Source organism: Argiope bruennichi, chromosome 7 (assembly GCF_947563725.1).
Source record: "Argiope bruennichi chromosome 7, qqArgBrue1.1, whole genome shotgun sequence".
Taxonomy (NCBI): domain Eukaryota; kingdom Metazoa; phylum Arthropoda; class Arachnida; order Araneae; family Araneidae; genus Argiope; species Argiope bruennichi.
Window position 1 is genome coordinate 100,797,368 of NC_079157.1, and position 20,182 is coordinate 100,817,549.

General features: G+C 34.8%; 1 protein-coding gene across 1 annotated transcript; it reads left to right on the top strand.

Annotated features, from left to right (window-relative positions):
• Positions 1–2,288: 2,288 nt before the first annotated feature.
• LOC129975498 (uncharacterized) lies at positions 2,289–3,374 on the top strand. The gene has a single exon (XM_056088560.1). It carries the CDS (start codon positions 2,289–2,291, stop codon positions 3,372–3,374), a length of 1,086 nt encoding a protein of 361 aa, XP_055944535.1.
• Positions 3,375–20,182: the final 16,808 nt, after the last annotated feature.

Below are 20,182 nucleotides of genomic sequence, written 5' to 3' on the forward strand. Positions count from 1 at the left end.
CATATAGAATTATTACCATGCTTGCACATTTATTTTCTGCATGTGTATTTGGATACCTTTGGATTTATATTTTAATATCTGTGCTTTTACTGTCTGCCCTGTCTTCTTACCATTTGCTTGGCGCAGCATGGTCAAAAATGGCTTTTGCGCCAAAAAACCAAACCAAACCAAACCAACCTTAGATTTAAAGAGTATCTGTAATTACGGTCGAACCTTCGAATTCGAAAATTTCTATATACTGAACATATTTTTACAAATGTAGAAATTTCAAATGAAAAAGAGTTTTTGTACATCGATCAAACATTTCCTCATTAAAAAAGCAGGTTCTTCCTGTTATAGACAAAAAGTAAGCATTAATTTCATCCATTCCAGTAGAAACATAAATTAAGAAGAAGAAAACTGCCTTAGGATTTCTTAATGTAATAGAAATAGATCAGAATTCGCTGACTAGGGAGTAATAAACATTTGCTGATGAGTCATGAATATTTCATAATTTCTGTTTTATAAACTCCTTTCTAATTTGTAACGCATTTTTTTTTTTTTTTTTTTTTAGATTTTCTTACAGTAAAATCTTAACGGAAATCATTTAAAAGTTAATTCATTTAATAAAAGAATTCCCTTAAGTTCACTTAATAAAAAAGCGTTGAAAGTGTGTGTAGGGGGGGGGGTGAGAGTACCCAAAGAACATACTGGCTCAATGGATACTGATGCACAATAGTTGCTCAATATTAACTTTTGTCCTGAATTAACCATTTTTACTGAATCGATTGTATTTATCTGGCGAGTTTTGGATGATTAATCCCTCGCGTGGCGTTAAAATCATCCGAATATGAAATGTTTGTTTTTGACGCGTGCGCCTCAATCGACTGAATCAAGAAATTGAGATAAAACTATATTTGTGATCATAAAATCACATGCAAAATTTGATATATTTAGGTCAGTGCGTTTTTATGTTATCGCGTTTACACGTTTCTGAAAGTACAAACCGACAGACGGTCTAACTTTTGATGCATTTGGCTCACCAGACAGACCGACTTCTTCTGACTGGATTTTGTTAAAAAATTTATAGAATCTATAAATATGGTTTACAGTAAACCAAATGGCACTTGTCTAGCTCAAAGTATTTTTAACTATCCTTCTCACAAACATACAGACAGACAGATAGATAATTTCCAAAATGTGTTTCTCGAAACTAAGGAAAGAGCAAAACGTGAAGATTTGTCAAAATTTCAAATTCGAATGTCTTGTTGATTACTTTATCTCTACTTCGCACACTTGAAAATAAAAAAACACCCACGGTTTCACTTGCAGGGGGCAGCGTGAACGTTGTAATTTCGTTATCGCATTCAAATTAAGGGTTCCCAATATAATAGAAACAACACCGAAAGAAAGTATCTGTAATTTATATATTTCAATCATTTTTAAAGAAGTGTTCTTACTTGATCTTATTAATTGTGTTTACTTGAATATTGTTTACTTATATATCTCCTTAATAGTGCTTACTTGAATATTGTTTACTTATATATCTCCTTAATAGTGCTTACTTGAATATTGTTTACTTATATATCTCCTTAATAGTGCTTCCCCTCAGGGGCTCACCTACTATAGGTGAGTACGGGTGTCCCAATCCCGAGGTACCCAGGGATCTTTACTCCTTTCATGTTCAAACTCCCCTACGCCTTCTGCTTTCCGCTGTTTTTTCCTTCCCTCGACGGCAAGCGAGGGAGCTCTCCATGAGAAGCTGTCGCCGCTCTGTTTGCTTCTAGCTTCTCATGGACAGCCAAAACCCCACGTGTTTGCCGTGCGTGGCGACCCATTAGAAAGACGGGTGGTACACTGTGGTCCCCGGTGTATCAATCGGCTGGTACCTAGTCACCTGAGTGGCTAGTCTGCCAGGGATCAAGCGAAGGGGTTACTCCTTGGGCTTGGCGTTAAGGGTGGTCACTGTCCCCGGGGGTAACTCCCAGCGTATAGGTACCGATTAGCACTAGGGTGGATGCTGAGGCTGGGAATGACCAGAGCCGGTAATTGCCTTCCCATGTTGGGCTCCGTGGTGGGCGGTGCCGTCGGACCCGAATCACTTACTATATCGTATGGGCTCCTCCAAACGTGGTCCCTTCAGTGGGCATAGAAACATTCCAATATCTTCCAACATATCTTATCATTTCGATCCATTTTACATTGTAAAGCGAGTTTCTGTAAATAACGAAACTTTTCAAACTGTCTCTCCCTTCCTTGTGCAAAAGAATATAACGGCAACAGTTGGCGATGTTAAATCCATTCGTAAAATGCGCTCTGGTGACTTGCTTGTTGAGGTGAATTCTCGTAAGCAAGCCCAGCAGATTCAAAAATTAAAAGCACTGGGAAATATACCAATAACTGTAAGTCCTCACCAGTCGTTGAATACCTCTAAAGGTGTCATTACCTGCGGGGAACTCTTAAATGTCCCCATAGATATAATAAAATCAGAAATGAAACCGCAAGGAGTTATAGATGTCCGCCGCATCACTATACGGCGTAATGGACAACTCCTTGAAACAAAACATCACATCTTAACGTTTCAGACACCCAAACTACCAGAATTTGTTTACGCAGGTTATATACGACGCCCAGTAAGGCCGTACATTCCGAACCCACTTAGATGCTTTCAGTGCCAGCGATTTGGCCATTCTAAAGTTAATTGCCGCGGGTCTTTAACATGTGCCCGCTGTGCAGAAAAAGGGCATGATAGCCAGGAATGTTCCACACAGGAAAAGTGTGTGAACTGTAAAGGCGATCACCCTTCCTTTTCTCGATCATGCCCCAGCTGGCAGCTTGAAAAACAAGTAATAACAATAAAAATCAAAGAAGATCTTTCATATCCCGAAGCCAGGCGTAGAGTTCAAGCACAAACTCCTACTCCTGGTAAAAGTTACGCTTCTGTTGTTCAGAACACCTTTTGCGCAAACTGTTCGTGTAATAATTGTGTAAAGTTTCACACTGATTCAAAACCACCTGAAAATATTAGGAATTCTGATTCTGAACATTCTAGCAATAGTACACTTGACAGACCCAAGAAACCACAAAAGAAATCGAAGAAAAAATTGCAAAACTCGCTGACGTTAAAGTTAGCAAAACGCGGTATTTCGAAACAGGAACTGCCTTTAAAATTGAAAAAGTCGGCATCTAAAAATTCCGTCGCTTTAGGACTTGCGACGCAGGGTATAGTCCACAAGGACTTGTCGTCCATATTTGGTGGCATGCCCAAAAGTCCAGATCGCCTTTCTCTCCATCCATCAGATGAGGATGAGGATGAGGATTTGCACATGAGTTGTGAGGTTTCCGCAACTCTACCACATGCGCCTATTAACTTGCCTGCAATCTCAAATTCTTAATGGGTACCTTCATTTCCTGGAATTGTCGCGGCCTTCGGTCCAAACTTTTTGACATTAAGACCATTATGAACACGTTTCATCCTGTTTGTTTTGGTCTTCAAGAGACCTTCTTGAAGTCCAATATTCCAATTAAATTACGCGGTTATAATTGTGCTCGGAACGATGCAGACACTGAATCTCATAGTTCGGGAGGGGTGTGTATCTTCACCTCTAATCTATATCCGAGCACACCTCTCACTTTACAAACTTCTCTACAGGCTGTGGCTGTTCAAGTTCAGACACGAATTTTGGTCACAGTCTGTTGTATTTATCTACCGCCTCACGATGTCATACGTCAGCAAGATCTTGACCAGTTAGTAGACCAGCTTCCTAAGCCTTTTATTTTATGTGGCGATTTCAATGGACATAGCACTTTGTGGAGTTCAGATAGTACAAACTCTCGAGGGCGGCAGATCGAACAGTTTATAACAAATAACTGTATCTGTCTGCTCAATAATGATGAGAAGACGTACTTTCATGAACCCACACGTAGATTTCATAGCCTTGATCTAGCCATGTGCTCTCCTGAACTCTTGCCATCGTTGACCTTTACAGTCAGCAAAGATCTACATAATAGTGATCATTTTCCTATTATTGTCTCCCATGCCCACAGCGGCGGTGCGACTCCCTGTCCTCCGCGGTTTCTATTCCAGCGGGCAGACTGGGATAATTTCAAGCAATTGGCAGATATCACCGAGAACATGGTCAGTACTTACGACATCACGGAAGCAGTACAAAATGTCATTAACTGCATAATAAGATCCGCGAATGCTACTATTCCGAAGACTTCCCCACGTCTAAGGAAATTTCGTAGACCGTGGTGGAATGAAGCTTGTCGCGACAGTCATAAAAACCAAAAGAAACGTTGGAGTATTTTTCGAAGGTATCCGACAACAGAAAATCTGATTGCATTTAAGCGTGCCAAAGCTCTTGCTCGTCGCATTCGTCGTCAAAGTCAGAGAGATTCTTGGATAAAATTCGTATCCTCCATTACATCCTACACTTCCAGTAAACATATGTGGAAAAAAGTAAAGGCCGCTAATGGAATATATAGTGAAACCTCCATTCCTGTTTTAAATACAGGAAATATGGTGCACTCAACTCCATTAGATGTTGCCAATATTCTTGGTCAAGCATTCTCACAAGTGTCTGCTATTGATTCTTACAGTCCTACGTTTATGGCTATTAAGAATCGCGCGGAACGGTTGCGTCTGCGCTTTAATGACCGACGCCCTTTTCCATATAACTGCGAATTTAGGATGTTTGAACTGGAAACGGCTTTATCTAAAGCCAATGATACAAGTCCTGGCCCAGATGGGATCACATATAATATGCTCCGCCATTTGAATGCAACTTCCCTTACGAATCTGTTAATATTATTTAACAAAATATGGATTGAACAGAAGTACCCTTCACAATGGTGCGAGGCTATTGTGATCCCAATCTTAAAACCTGGTAAGGAACCATCAAATCCTTTGAACTACCGACCAATTGCTCTGACGAGTTGCCTTTGTAAGACCTTTGAGCGCATGGTCAATGCCCGTCTGATATTCGAATTGGAGAAAAACGGATGCATATCCTCGTTGCAGAGTGGTTTCCGTAGAGGTCGGTCTACTTTTGACAACCTAATTCTACTGGAAACCCAGATACGCAACGCATTTGTTAGGAGGAACCACCTTATCTCCATATTCCTTGATATTGAGAAGGCGTACGACCGTGCTTGGCGCTTTGGCATACTTTCTACAATTTTTAACTTGGGTTTTAGGGGAAACCTCCCCATATTTTTACAAAACTTTTTATCTCATCGGACTTTCAGAGTTCGCGTTGGCAACACTTATTCATCTAATTTTATCCAAGCTGAGGGAGTTCCTCAGGGAAGTGTCCTCAGTGTCACTCTTTTTATTGTTCATCTTAATCAAATTTTAACTCTTTTACCTTCATCTGTTCATGGATCACTTTATGTTGATGACTTGCAGATCTCATGCCAAGGCAGCAATATGAATTTAATAGAACGGCAATTGCAAAATGCCGTTAATAAAGTGGTAGATTGGTGCGACAAGAACGGGCACACTATCTCTCCGGAGAAGAGCCAATGCGTCCATTTTTGCAGGAAAAGAAATGTACACCTTGATCCGAATATTCATATTCGCAATATTTCAATTCCAGTGGTGAATGAAATTCGGTTTTTGGGAGTGATTTTTGACCGAAAGCTCACTTTCCTTCCTCACATCTTAAGCCTACGACAGAAGTGTGAGAAATCATTAAATATTCTAAAAGTTCTGTCTAAAACATCTTGGGGTGCCGATCGAACCTCCCTACTACGAATTTATCAAGCAGTTGTACTTTCTCGCATTGATTATGCCTGCATGGTGTATGGGTCTGCACGCTCTACGGCTTTGCGGCAATTGGATACCGTACACCACACTGCTCTAAGAATCTGTTCAGGAGCATTTCGCACTTCTCCAGTAGAGAGCCTGTATGTTATTTGCCATCAACCCTCTCTCTCTTTAAGGCGTTTAAAGTTATCTATTTTATACTATTACCGCACAAGATCTGTCCCTAATCACCCTATTTGTCATATGAATCTTCCCATTGGTCTTCGCAGACTATATGATGCCCGCCCCTCACATGTTCTTCCATTCAATGAGAGAGCAAAATTGCTCATGCGTGATTCGGACCTTTCAAATGTCACTATCACGACTGTTGATTCTTTTTGCTTTCCGCCTTGGGATGTCCCATGCTTTTCATTTCTGAATCCATTTGCAGGTTTTAATAAGTCCTCCACTTCTTCTGTTTTTTATCAGCAGCTTTTTCTTTATCATCGCTGTCAGTATTCTTCTTTCACACCAATCTTTACAGATGGTTCCCGATCAGATGGGTATGTCGGTTGCGGCATCATAATTCCATCTGATACTCTAAGCTATCGCCTACACAACTCTTGTTCCGTTTTCACGGCTGAGTTGGTGGCAATTTTCTGTGCTCTTCGGGAAATCTTGCCACTTTCTGAGCGTAATTTTATAATTTATACTGACAGTCTGAGTGCTTTGGAGACACTCTCCCATTATCAATATCAGACGCATCCAGTTGCCTTACAAATTTTGTGCACACTAAGACTCCTAGAAAACAAGGGTTTCAAAATACTTTTTTGTTGGATCCCAGGGCATGCAGGTATTTCAGGTAATGAAAGGGCAGATTTTGCAGCTAAATCTGCAACACTATTTTTAACACAATCTCTTCCATATTGTGATGCTAAGCGGTCCCTTGTACGACATATCTTTTCTAAATGGCAGATGGCATGGGATCTGCAGATCCACAATAAGTTGCATTTCATCAAACCCACAGTTGGTTTATGGCCTACTTTACGACAACGTGAGGATGATGTCAAAATGACTCGCCTCCGTATAGGGCATACTCGATATACTCACCGCCATCTCCTTTTTGGTGAAAGGGCACCAATATGCTCCAAATGTCATATTGAGATAAGCATTCAACATGTTTTGATTGTCTGTCCTAATTTTGAAGTTCATCGTCGTTACTTCTTCCACTCGTCAAATCTTAACATGCAAGACCTGGTGGGTGAAACATACCATCCAAATATTTTTAAATTTTTAAAATCTATCAATTTTTTTACTTGTATCTGACATTTATTGCTATATTCCTCTGTATACTACTGAGCTTTTAAAACATTTCATTTTTTTCTCAACTATAAAAAATTAATTTTATTGTAAATTAGTAATCATTGTTACATTTAAATTTCATGCATTCATTGCGACTTTAAAATTTAAAAAATGGACATTTTTTTTTTTAATCACATACTATATGGGATGAAATTGAACCATATGCTTGGCGCAGTATGGCCAAAATTGGCTTTTGCGCCATTAAACCCAACAACAACAACCTTAATAGTGCTTACTTGAATATTGTTTACTTATATATCTCCTTAATAGTGCTTACTTGAATATTGTTTACTTATATATCTCCTTAATAGTGCTTACTTGAATATTGTTTACTTATATATCTCCTTAATAGTGCTTACTTGAATATTGTTTACTTATATATCTCCTTAATAGTGCTTACTTGAATATTGTTTACTTATATATCTCCTTAATAGTGCTTACTTGAATATTGTTTACTTATATATCTCCTTAATAGTGCTTACTTGAATATTGTTTATTTATATATCTCCTTAATAGTGCTTACTTGAATGCTGCCGACAAATAATCACCCCAGAAGGGGAATTGGTTCATAATTTCAAACGAATCTGCAAATAAGAGTTCTTTAAAGACCAGATGTCAGTTTATATTAATTTAGTTTAGCATTTTCAATTATCTTTCACAAAGAGACAAAAAGACGTAATTCAAAAAAAAAAAATTGTAGCCAGAAAAGTCTGAAATGTAGATATTTGTCAGAATCACGAGTTTGAATTTTTAGACGTTTACAGCATTTTCTCGTATTATATTACGTACATAAGAAAACAGATAATGTTGAATGAAAAAAAAATTGACTGTGATATTTATTTACGTTTCATCACAATTTTTACAATTTAATTTAATTAATTTAAAAATTGTATTATCATTTTTACCGATATTAAAAAAAATAGCTACTTTCTTTATAGCGCATTTTTCAGAAATGTTTATTTTGCTAATTTCTTAATAGATTACTTAAAATTCTCATGTGTTTTTTTCTTGTAAAATATCACCTTGATTTACATCATATAATTTCGAGCTAATTCTGTTAATCAACCAATTTCAGAAATAGGTTTTTCCATAAAGCAATTAGACGACTTACTCAGAACGGATGTATTTTTTAAAGACATTTCAAGTGACCCTAAAAATACACCGAATCCGGATAAAAGCGGAAATAAAACAATATAAACAAAGATATATCAAAAAATAGAGAGCCACATATTGCTAAAATTTCGTCGTTTCTGGAAACTTTAAATAATTGTTAATCGTCATTAACAATTATTTAAAATATCGTATGTCATGTTTTTTTATCGCAAATAAGTGATTTTTCTAATTATTAAAGGAAGATACATTTCAGGATTAATGATTTTCTACCTAAATTTCAAAACAAAGCCTTTTTTGATTGAGAAAAGAATTTTGGCTCTTCAATTAAAAGTCAATATCTACCGTTCATTATCTACGGCAAAGTCCGTGGAAAAAAAGAAGATAGACACGATTTCTTCACAATTTCCTTATTTTACCCAAATAATTTCAAGCATAAATATATGCATATAATAGGTAGAATTTTATATCTGCATTTAAAGATTCAGACGATTTTGAAAAGGCAAGTTCTACTTTATTTCACATCAAATCATCGATCTTTATTTAAGATATAATAATTATTTCTAACGCTTTTTAATTTAACTTTGATATACCGGGTGTCCCATAAATTTGTAAATACTTTAAAAATTCATAAAAATTGAAGGACTGGGTATATTTGAATGCGGTTTGCGAAACTATTATTCTCATGAAGGAGGGATTTTTTTTTTTTTTTGATACAGAAAAAAATAATTCAACAATTTGTCAATAGAGGGCACTGTACACAAGCAAATCAGTGGAAATATGCAAATTAAAGTCTTATGAAAGGCAGAGTGAGCGATTGACACATCATTTCTAAAGGTTTGCATAAGGTTTGTATTAAGATGTTGACATTGTAGGATAAAGCACTATTGGTAAAGTTGTTTTATGTCAGCAACGAATCGGCGACTGAAGCCTTACGAAAGTTTAGGACCCAGAAAAGATTGAAGAAAGGTTCTGGTCCGATCTCTCCTGTTGGACTTGTTTCCCTAGTACGCCGTTTCGAAGAAACTGGAAGTTTGTGTCATCAGCCACGCAGTGGTGCACCTCGTTTAACTACAGTCCGTACCCCCGATGTCTCTTCGCAAATGGACACGCTAAGGGAACAGTCTACAAGTGCAGTCAGTAGCGCACGAGAAGTGGCACGAATAACTGGTATACCAAAGACTTTGGTGTACCGTATCCTTCACGGTGTATTGCAATTGTACCCATACAAATTGCAATCGCTACATCAGCTCTTACCAAATGATACAGCTAAGAGATTGGAATTCTCAAATTGGGCTTTGGCGAAAATTGAAGATGATCCGCGATGGCTGCTGAAAATATTGTGGACAGATGAGGCTCATATGGGCACATAAGAATCCACATGCTTACACTGAGAAGCCCCTGCATTGACCACGGGTTACTGTTTGGTGTGGTTTCACTGCATCCATTATTGTTGGCCCTTTTTTCTTTGAAAAGCCCTTTAAAAAAGCAGGATGGAAGACATGTTCAGTTAATGGAACAAGTTACTTGGAAATGTTACAGAAGGAAGTGATACCGTCCTTATTGGAACACGATGCCCTTGACACAGTGACATTCATGCAAGACGGGGCACCTCCTCACATCGACACCAAAGTGAAGGCATTTTTGAGAAGAACTTTTACTGAAGAACGGATAATCAGCCGTCACTTTACACATGAATTCCCCCACGCTCACCAGATTTAACACCCCTTGATTTTTGGCTATGGGGTTACCTTAAGTATCGGGTGTACCGCCATAGGCCAACTTCGTTAGTGCAGCTAAAGGAAGCCATTCGCCACGAAATCTCATGCATTCATCCGGATATGCTGTATGATGCAGTTACCAGTGTTGTCTCCCGCTTCCAAACTGTTATTTGTGGTGATGGCGGATACATAGAACAAGTACTGTAGTACTGGTGTGATACGCATGTAAACAATTGCTTGCATGCAAATAAAAGTATTTTTCCCGTAGAATTGTATATTTTGCTTGTGTTTAGCGCCCATCGTTTCCTGAATTATTTTTTTAACTTTTTTTTTGTATGAAAAAAAATCCCCCTTCATGAGAATAACAGTTTTGCAAACCGCATTAAAATATACTCATTCCTGCAATTTTTATGAATTTTTAAAGTATTTACAAATTTATGGGACACCCGGTATATCATATTTAGGGCATTTTGGTAGAGATATAATTAACTTTGTACCAGATGTTTCACTCTTTTATTGACGATCTAAATATCTAAGATTTTATATATTTTTGAGTTTCTAATGTTTATACAGTCTTTTAATAGCTTTTAAATGGAGTCTTTTTTTTAACTGATTAGCGTCCATTAGTGTGTCCTTCAATAAGACATGAGAAATTGGATTGAATTCGGCATAAATTAATTGTTATAGAAATTTGTAATAAAGATCTGAGGGATTATTAATATTTTAAATTATTATATTAGTTTAATTAAAATTGTATTATTAATAATTAGCCAATAAATTAACAGTATTTAATTTAAGAAGAAAAAAATTTAAATATATGCCATTATTAAAATATCATAAAATGATAAAACACTTTCTTTTTACCTAAAAATAGAAGCATCGAAACATGATTTCAAAATTAAAGGGTTCAGTAAATAAAAAATTTAAAAATAATTTAGTAATACATGCCAAACAAAATTTCCAAATAATTGTTGTAATTTAAAAAATATATTATAAATGTGATGAAAATTAAAACTTACAATATATGATTTTTGGTGTTATACGCTTTTACTCTTAGAAGATTACTAGATTTAAAGAAAAATTTATTTGGCAATTTGTCTGCTCTTTTATTTCCATTGTAGGTCCGAATCCGTCTTATTTTTTTAAATTAAAATTTCATCTTAACTTGCCGTGATTTTAATTGTTTTCCTTTCTAATATACGAATACAATGCGAAAGTATAGTAGTCGTAAAAAATTCGAATTTCAGACCTCCTTTGACCGAAAAACACACGTTTCAATCTGAGAACTTGACAATTCAAAAAGGCTTCAGGTTAGCCAAATGGAATTTATGCGGTTTATAAACCAAATTTCCAGATTTCAATAAACGTTCGAACCAAATTCATTCATAGAATATTTGTCTGTCGGTTTTGGTTTTGCCTAGTTCAAGGAAATATGATATCTACGCAATAAAAAATAAATTTATATATATTTTTATATTGAACACATACGATGTGTTTTTCAGTGATGGTGCTCTGCAACTTTAGAAATTTCAAAACTGGCTTTATCACGTTACTGATGGAAAGAATGAAATGAAGTGTTTTTTAAAAGCTTCTTTGATGAAACGGATAGGAAACTGAATATTTTGAATTCTTTACCTGATCGATTAGGAGTATTTTTTATGTCTCATTTCAAATCTCATTTTTTTTTTCAGAAATTTGTTTTTTGAACTCTGCGAAGTCCAAAACGTGTATATTCGCGAAATTTCGATTTCAAATATTTTGACGATATTACAATACTCTCTTTATACTTCGAATATGAGAAAGAAATGAAAAATTAAAAAAAAAAATAAGAAAGAAAAAAAAAACCACGGCATCATTAGAAATAGAAGCAGGAACTAGCAGTTTTGTTACAATAAGGGATTCCAAGAATAATAGAAACAACACCGAAAGATAGCATTTATACTTAGCAACTTCTCTACTAAAGATGATTGATTTTATTAAAAAAGAAATTTTAAAGAGTAAATAAACTTGCTGGGTTGAATTAATCCTCCGAGGAATTTGGGCAGGAAACAATGTTAAAATGTATGTAAAAAAACGGCGAAACAGTTTAGTAATGTGGATGTTGTTCTGTCCACGCGATATATATTCCGCCATGTAAACTTTTCCAATACAGTATCTTTGATAATATTTTTGATCATTCCAGTAATCATATATTCATTCTTTAACAATGATTAATATGTTGAAATATCGAGGAAAATCCGTTAAAAGAACAGGAATCTCTAAGAGTTCCATTAAAATGACAAAATAATATGAACATGAAAAATTGTGAAATAAGCAAAAAAGATTTCAAAAAGTTCGAGCAAACGTTTTACATCATTTTTTATTCTGTTCTGACAAAATTTCTTTAACAGATTATTTTAATTAAAATAAATGAATTCAGTTAGAGTTTCATAAAGATAATTATTATCTGCCCGTCATTCACTTATTATTTGTAATACTTATATATTTTTAATTATAATATTCAACTTAATTAAGTTCTTTATTTGATATTTATTTTCGGATAATTTTTAATTTTCATTTCTCACAAAATTGTTGTGGCAGAAGTTCAACTCGACAAGCGAAAATAATAGAAAGCAAAGCAACATTAGGGACACCAGGCGAACTATTCTGTTTGCTTGTTTGGATTACCATATTGGCGACAAACTCAAAGTACACGCTAAACTAGAATTCAATCCGTCATTTTTATGTGTGCTTGAAATATACTTAGTATGCCCCTTCACATAGTCAAGGATGTCAAATAATCAAAGTAGAAGACATACAAATCAACAACAAACAACATCAATACACAAATCAGCAAAACATCAGTACACAAATCAGGATACAATTCGGTTTTAACGGCGAGCAAAAAGCGAAAAAGTAAAAATTTGTCAAATTATAAAAATATATTCATGTGCATTATTATTTACTATGAAAAATTTTAAACATGAGAAACACATGCTATATAGTTTGACGATTGAAATCGCTAAATTGGCGAAATTTTTTCTTGGCGCTTTCCGGTCGCCGTTACAACCGACAAGTACTGAGATGGATGCGAGTTTTTTTGTTCAAAAAAAAATACTTGATTTCAGCAAAGAAGTTTTTATATTAAAGGAAATTTAATCACTTCGGCTTAAATTTAAAGTTAAAACTTTACAGAGCTGGTAGAATATTAAAGATAGTAAAAATATAGAATGTTGTAAATCTTCCATAATGGTGTCTTTCCTTTGAGTTATGGTGTAAGAAAGGGAAAACAATATTTTCCAGAACGCAACATCTTGGCTGATTTTGTTAAAATATATTTTTCTGTTCTCCAGTATTGAATAAAATACTGTAAATAGATTTGATTTATTTTATCGGCCTCCGTATTTACACATAGTAATTGGAGAAACTATGTCGCTCTCAAAGATTTTTTAAGTCAGCGTTTGGCGTCGCAATTTTGAAAAATATCTCAACTATCTCATATAATTGCACACATCTGTCCAATTAGTCATTATGGATGTCGGTTTCTCAGTTAAAAAATGCACATGGACTTTTTATTTAGTTTAAGAATAGTGCACAATCGACAAATTCAACTTTCCAGTGACGATATCACAGCATTAGTGTTATTCTAATAATTGTTACAGCCTCCATAAAAGTCTTTATTTCAATTTTATGTGAATGATTGGCAGAATGAATGTTTGGACAATTCTGCATGATTTTGGTACTCAAACAAAGCCTTCCCTTTCCCCGCTAATATAATGCAGACCTTGGGAACAACGAAGAGGCAGATAAGGCTGCCAAATTGGCGACTACTTCAATAGCTACTAATATTCCTGTGAACGACATAAAGAAACGTATTAAAAAGCTTCTATATTCTAATTGGCAAAGACTGGGATTTGGAAACAAACAACAAACTTCATATTATCAAACCCCATGTGCAACCTTGGCCCTCATTAGCGAACAGAAAAGCGGATACTGTCTTAACACGTTTACGAATTGGACACACTCGATTCACCCATATTCATTTGTTGTTAGGTGAACAACCACCACTGTGTTCGCGATGCCATTGTCAAATGTCTGTTCAACATATTTTGTCAGAATGCCCAAATTTCAATGCTCAGCGTTTTCAGTTTTTTCAAAAGTCTTACCCTTCATTATCTTTCCTGCTTGATAAGACACCTCATGTCCAAATTTTTGCTTTTTTAAAGTCCATAAAGTTTTATCCATTGATTTAAATCTTGTTTACTTTTTAGCTTCTCATATTCTCTTCGACTACTGTTTTAAATGATATAATTTTACCCATTGTTTGGCGCAGCATGGTCAAAATCGTGGCTCTTGCGCCATAAAACCTCAAACAAACAAACAAGCAGACCTTGGGAAAAACCGAGAATGCCACAAAATCCCTGATTTTTATTTCTAGTGATAACTGCATGAGATTCTTTGTGCTAGCATGAAAAAAAAACCATATACGTGTTTTATTTATTTACATTTTTTTTTTTTTTTTTTGGCTGACTGAAATTGAAAATTCAAAACAGAACTGCAATTTTAATAATAAGATCACATACCAAATGTTATTCAGCCAAGTTTCATTTTTTAATTGCTGCATCAACATGCATGCGAGAGTACAATCAGACATACAGTCCATCCTCCGACAAATTTGATGACATTCTAAGCTTTTGATGGTAAAACTTGCCGTTTATGTTTTTCTAGTTGTTTGCATCTTATAATTATCGTCTTCATTGCCATTCAAAGCGATCACTCGGACATTTATATGAATCCATATTCATTTCAATTAAAATTTAATATGTGTTTGATATTAAGACCTTATATCGAATTTAAACTATCTAGTTAGAGACATTTTTAGTCAGAATGTTGAGATATTTATTTTAGAAAATCTCTAAGCTTGAAAAATTTCCAAATCCGAAATTTTTGGGGATTATGTATATCTGTCTGTGAACATAATGCCATAGAAAAGATTTTAATAAGAGAGATGAAATTTGGAGTATGACCTCTACGCCTAATTTGTGGATTTCTACCAAATTTGGAGTATGACTTCTACACCTAATTTGTAGATTTCTACTAAATTTGGAGTATGACCTCTACACCTAATTTGTAGAGTTCTACCAAATTTGGACTATGACATCTACACCAAATTTGTAGATTTCTACCAAATTTGGAGTATGACCTCTACACCAAATTTGTAGATTTCTACCAAATTTGGAGTATGACTTCTACACCTAATTTGTAGATTTCTACCAAATTTGGAGTATGACTTCTACACCTAATTTGTAGATTTCTACCAAATTTGGAGTATGACCTCTACACCTAATTTGTAGATTTCTACCAAATTTGGACTATGACATCTACACCAAATTTGTAGATTTCTACAAAATTTGGAGTATGACCTCTACACCAAATTTGTAGATTTCTACCAAATTTGGAGTATGACCTCTACACCAAATTTGTAGATTTCTACCAAATTTGGAGTATGACCCCTACACCAAATTTGTAGATTTCTACCAAATTTGGAGTATGACCCCTACACCAAATTTGTAGATTTCTACCAAATTTGGAGTATGACCCCTACACCAAATTTGTAGATTTCTACCAAATTTGGAGTATGACCCCTACACCAAATTTGTAGATTTCTACCAAATTTGGAGTATAACCCCTACACCAAATTTGTAGATTTCTACCAAATTTGTAGGTTTCTACCAAATTTGGAGTATGACCTAAATTTGCAGATTTCTACCAAATTTTGAACGAAATCCGTTCAGAGACAGTCTGTCTGCTCTGATGTTGGAATATTGTTTAACACGATAATTACAAAACTTAGAGCACTAGATGCATAAAATTTAGTGAAATAACATCTGATGTGTAGATGTGTATCAAATTTGGTACTAAATCTGCGAAGGGTTGACACCTGCCGGTTATAGTTTTAGAAATATATGAACATGATAATTCAAAAGCGCAATGGTTTAAATATACGAGTTTGATAGATGATTTTACGACTACAATTGTAGTTATGAGTCAAATTTTGATTTTATATTGTTGTGAAGAAGTCCAAAATACCGTTTGATTTTCTGGTACTTGTTATTAACCGCATTCCCATGGTGAGTAGTCAAAGATCGCACGTTAATGAACTCTTTCACAACTATTGACCGCCAATAACATGAAGTAAATAATGCACAAGTAGGCTTATGAAAGATAGTTTCGAAGATACATTTCTCGCTTTTACTTTCTCGTATGCATAGCAATCGTCAAAAAATTCGAACTTGAGATTTTGACGAATCTATAAGTTCTAGACGTTCCCTAAGTTTGAAAAAAAAATGTTTGGAAAACGCCCGTTTAAGAGTTTGTGGCAAACTCAATTCAAAAATTCTTTGAACTGGAAGGATGAAATTTTGTCTACCGTCTTCACACCAAATTTCCAGATTTCTGTCAAACTTTGAGCAAAATCTATTAAGAGGAAGTCTGACTGTCCTGCTGTTCGAATATAAATTAACATAAATTCTACCAAACGAAGCAAGCTATATGGTTAAAATTCGTCTCAAGGATTTAACACTTGTATAGTAGACACCTACCCATTATTTAATCAAACCCAAAGAGGAGTTGACCATCTACCAGTCTGTACTTTCAACATTTAAACGCTATTATTCAAATACGCTATAGCTTAAAGGTAACAAATTCGGAACGGGATTTTGTGACTACAAGTGTAGTTTTGTGTCAAACCTTCATTTCGAGCGGTTGGTAAAGACGTGTATAAAACACAATTAGATTTTCGGACACTCTCAACCAGATGCAAGGGATTAAAAGCCAGAAAAGCTCGCCAAGGATAACACGATTGATTCAGTAAAAAATGCCAAATTTACTCTAAAAGTTAATATTTCGTAACTATTGTACGCCAATGCCATGGAAGGCGTTATCTAAGTTAACACATTTATTAGATCTATAACACCTTTATAGGCCGGGATAACCTGGTTGGTAGAGCGTCGGATTCACGTCCCTTAGGTTGCGAGTTCGACCCCGCCGGCCGAAGATTCCCCGCGTGCTTGGTGGCTGACGCGCGTTAAATCTGTCGTGGTAACAAAGATCTTCCATGTCGAGAGTAATACCACTGGGGGTACTGGATCAGGGGTGATCGTTCTCTGATTCAGGTCTAAATTACGATCTGTGGTTGAGTGAATGTAATGCATGAATGAAGTCCGTCCAGTCAAAGGGGTTGTGACGTGTATGTAACTAAGTCGTGCTCTTGGCCCTAGGTGGCGCTACTATAGAAACAAGAGGCGCTCACCCTAAGGCTTAAATCGGCTGTCTTCGAACAGTGGGCTTGTCCATGGCAAGTACCATAAGAAACAATAACACCCTTATATGATCACTTTTGCTGGGATTTTTTTAATCCACAGAAATTGAAAAAAATTAAAGCAAAGTATGTAATGAATCGAAAAATATTTCAACAATACAATCAACAATTATCAATTTTTAATAAGTGATGAAGGGAATACAAATTCATCATTAGAGATGTAAGGAAAGTAGTAGGGTTGGGGGAGAAAAAGATCACTAATAGTGAGTTGTGTCGCTTATGACATTGGAACAACAGGATCGAAAATCTAGATCTTCCTGTAAATATAAAAATGGTTAATATGTCACGAGATTATAATATTTCGCTTTTAAACCAGCTGGAGTGATCTTAATATAACTTTCTCGCATACTCTATTTCATGCAAGAGAACTCCTTACATGACGATGGAGTACACTAGTAATGAAATAATAACTTTTGGCATGAATTTAGCATTTTTACTGAATCTATTTTGTGACACTAGGCAAGTTATTTAACGATTTTTTCATTGACAGGCGATAAATAGTATCCTAAAATCGAATTTACGTTTGAGATGCGTTTTTTTAACCAGATTAAAACAAAAATTTTACCCCAAATTGCATTTGTAGTCACGAAACCTCATTCCAAATTTGATGTATTTAAATAATTCCTTTTTTGAATGATCGCGTTTACAGATTTCTAAAATTACAGACTGACAGACCATCAACTCCTTATTAAATTTGGCTGAAAATTTGGTAGGTGTTTACACTGTAGATGTTAATTCTGCGTTCCGAATTTTATCTAACTAGCTCTCTTAGTTTGTAGTTATTGCGTTAACTTGCATTCGAATTGACGGAAAGACCAGACAGGCACTGAATAGATTTTACTCAAAATTTGATAGAATTCTATCAAATTTGGTGTAAAGTTTGAGTTGTTTAATCGTTTTGAGTTTGTTTGTCGTCAGAATTAGACAGACGGACAGACATTTTACAAAAATGTGTTTTTCGAATTCAGAGAGATCTAAAACGTGGAGATTCGTCAAAATTTCATCGTCGAATTTTTTATGATTACTGTACTTTAACTATACTATCTACATAAAAAAGTAAAAATTTCAAAAACGCACTAAAACTTTGTCTGGGTAGTGACGAAACAAAATTCATTGGCGCCGAAGCACTTACTATGTATCGCTACGCCTGTGTTCAAGACGCAGCGTAGGGCCATGAAAATCATCGTTCTATCCTTTTAGTCAGATTATTTTGCAAATGAATTAAAAAAATTGTTTAGAAAAATCACCTGGAATGAGAATCATTGGAGTCTTCGAAAAAATATTTTTAAATGAATACCTTTCTGTTTTTTTAAATCTTAATTTTTGTTTCAATGATATTCAAATTGTGTGGCTGCTGCAACTTTTTCAGGTGAAAGTGCGGCCGTGAAAAATTTCTTCATCTGAAAAGGGGTCACAATTGGTCAATATTTAAAACGATCCCGAGAAAATTTTGTCTTTTAAAGCTTAATTAACTTATGGTGCTATATTTTAATCTATAAAACCTTTAAAAGGTGGTGCCACGAGTGCCATTCTTATCAATTCCATACTGTCAAAGTAAATTGATTTTTCCCGCCGTGTTTTAATCAACCATCAGCAATTTGTAGTTCAGCTGAAATTCTAGAGTTAGTGAAGAAATAAAGTATTTTGAAATTTTATCTCATTATAATTCTTTGGTTTCGGTATATTCATTTTAATGTATGACTTTTTAAATGAAAAATATATGACGAAGAAAAAATTATTCAAGTGAATATTATTGAATAGACTTACAACAGATGGCACTACGAAATAATATGTATCGTTATGATCTTATCATCATAGCGACGCTGAATGTGAAGATTTGCATTTTGAATTTCGAATATTTGCAACTTTACCTTTAAATCTTAATTAAATGTCAATAATTTTAAATTCGGTCAAAATTCTACTATTTATGCACCGTGGCCGGTGATGGCCCTTAGAACTCAACCTCAATTCCCGCCAGTATTGCTGCGGTCCGGTCATTCAAATGTTTCCGTGAGCCTTCCGACGGGTCGGAGTAGTCCATTTGTGATTGTGATATGCACCAGAGAAATATGCCATCATAATTGCTTTATGTTCTTTTGGGTCTTTTATATATTTAATACTAGCCGGCTTTGGCGACCAGCCGGTTCGCCAATCTTAATGTTCGTTTAAATTTTAATAATTAAATATTTTACACAATTCCTACTTTAATAGATTCTTCATCAAAATATTTTAAAACTTCAAATTTTGATAGTCAAAGGTCTTCAGTCATAACGTAATATGTGTCTCTCTAATTTTCTGTTAACTCTCTTAGAATTTATGCTTTAAATTAAAGTGGAAAGAATTAATCTGCAATTAATATAATAATATTTTTTTACTGAAACAAAGCATTTTTTTATAGTGTGATTACTCAAAACAGAGTCACTGAGCGTTTAAACTTTATGGGCACTAAAGAATATTTTTCTTAATTTATGTAATATCTCAAGAATTTGTCAACAAAATTTTTTCAGATTCATCATGACCAGATCGATTTATTAACAATGTTTAATTTTAAATGCATCAAACATCAAGAAAATAAAATGAATCGTTTAAAATAATCGGTCGAAAGCAGGTTTAAAAAAACTACTTAAAAAACGATGTACTTAAAACTATAAGCATATATAAAAAATATATAACAAACATAAATACAATTTAATTACAAAAACATGCAACTAACCTAAAAATAATTTAAATCAAGAATCATCCGTTGATATATATTGTCAACAATCAGAACACAATGCGCTTGCGTCAATTTTCAACGCCAGTTACGGTAACGCAAATGCGTGAATTTTTCTACGCCAGTTGGGGTAACGCTATGCAGATTAGAAATTTTAAATTTCCTTTATTCGGTTTTATTTTAATTCA

Excerpts from the sequence above, each read along its gene's own strand:
- LOC129975498 (XM_056088560.1), top strand. The coding sequence starts at position 2,289 with ATGCGCTCTGGTGACTTGCTTGTTGAGGTGAATTCTCGTAAGCAAGCC.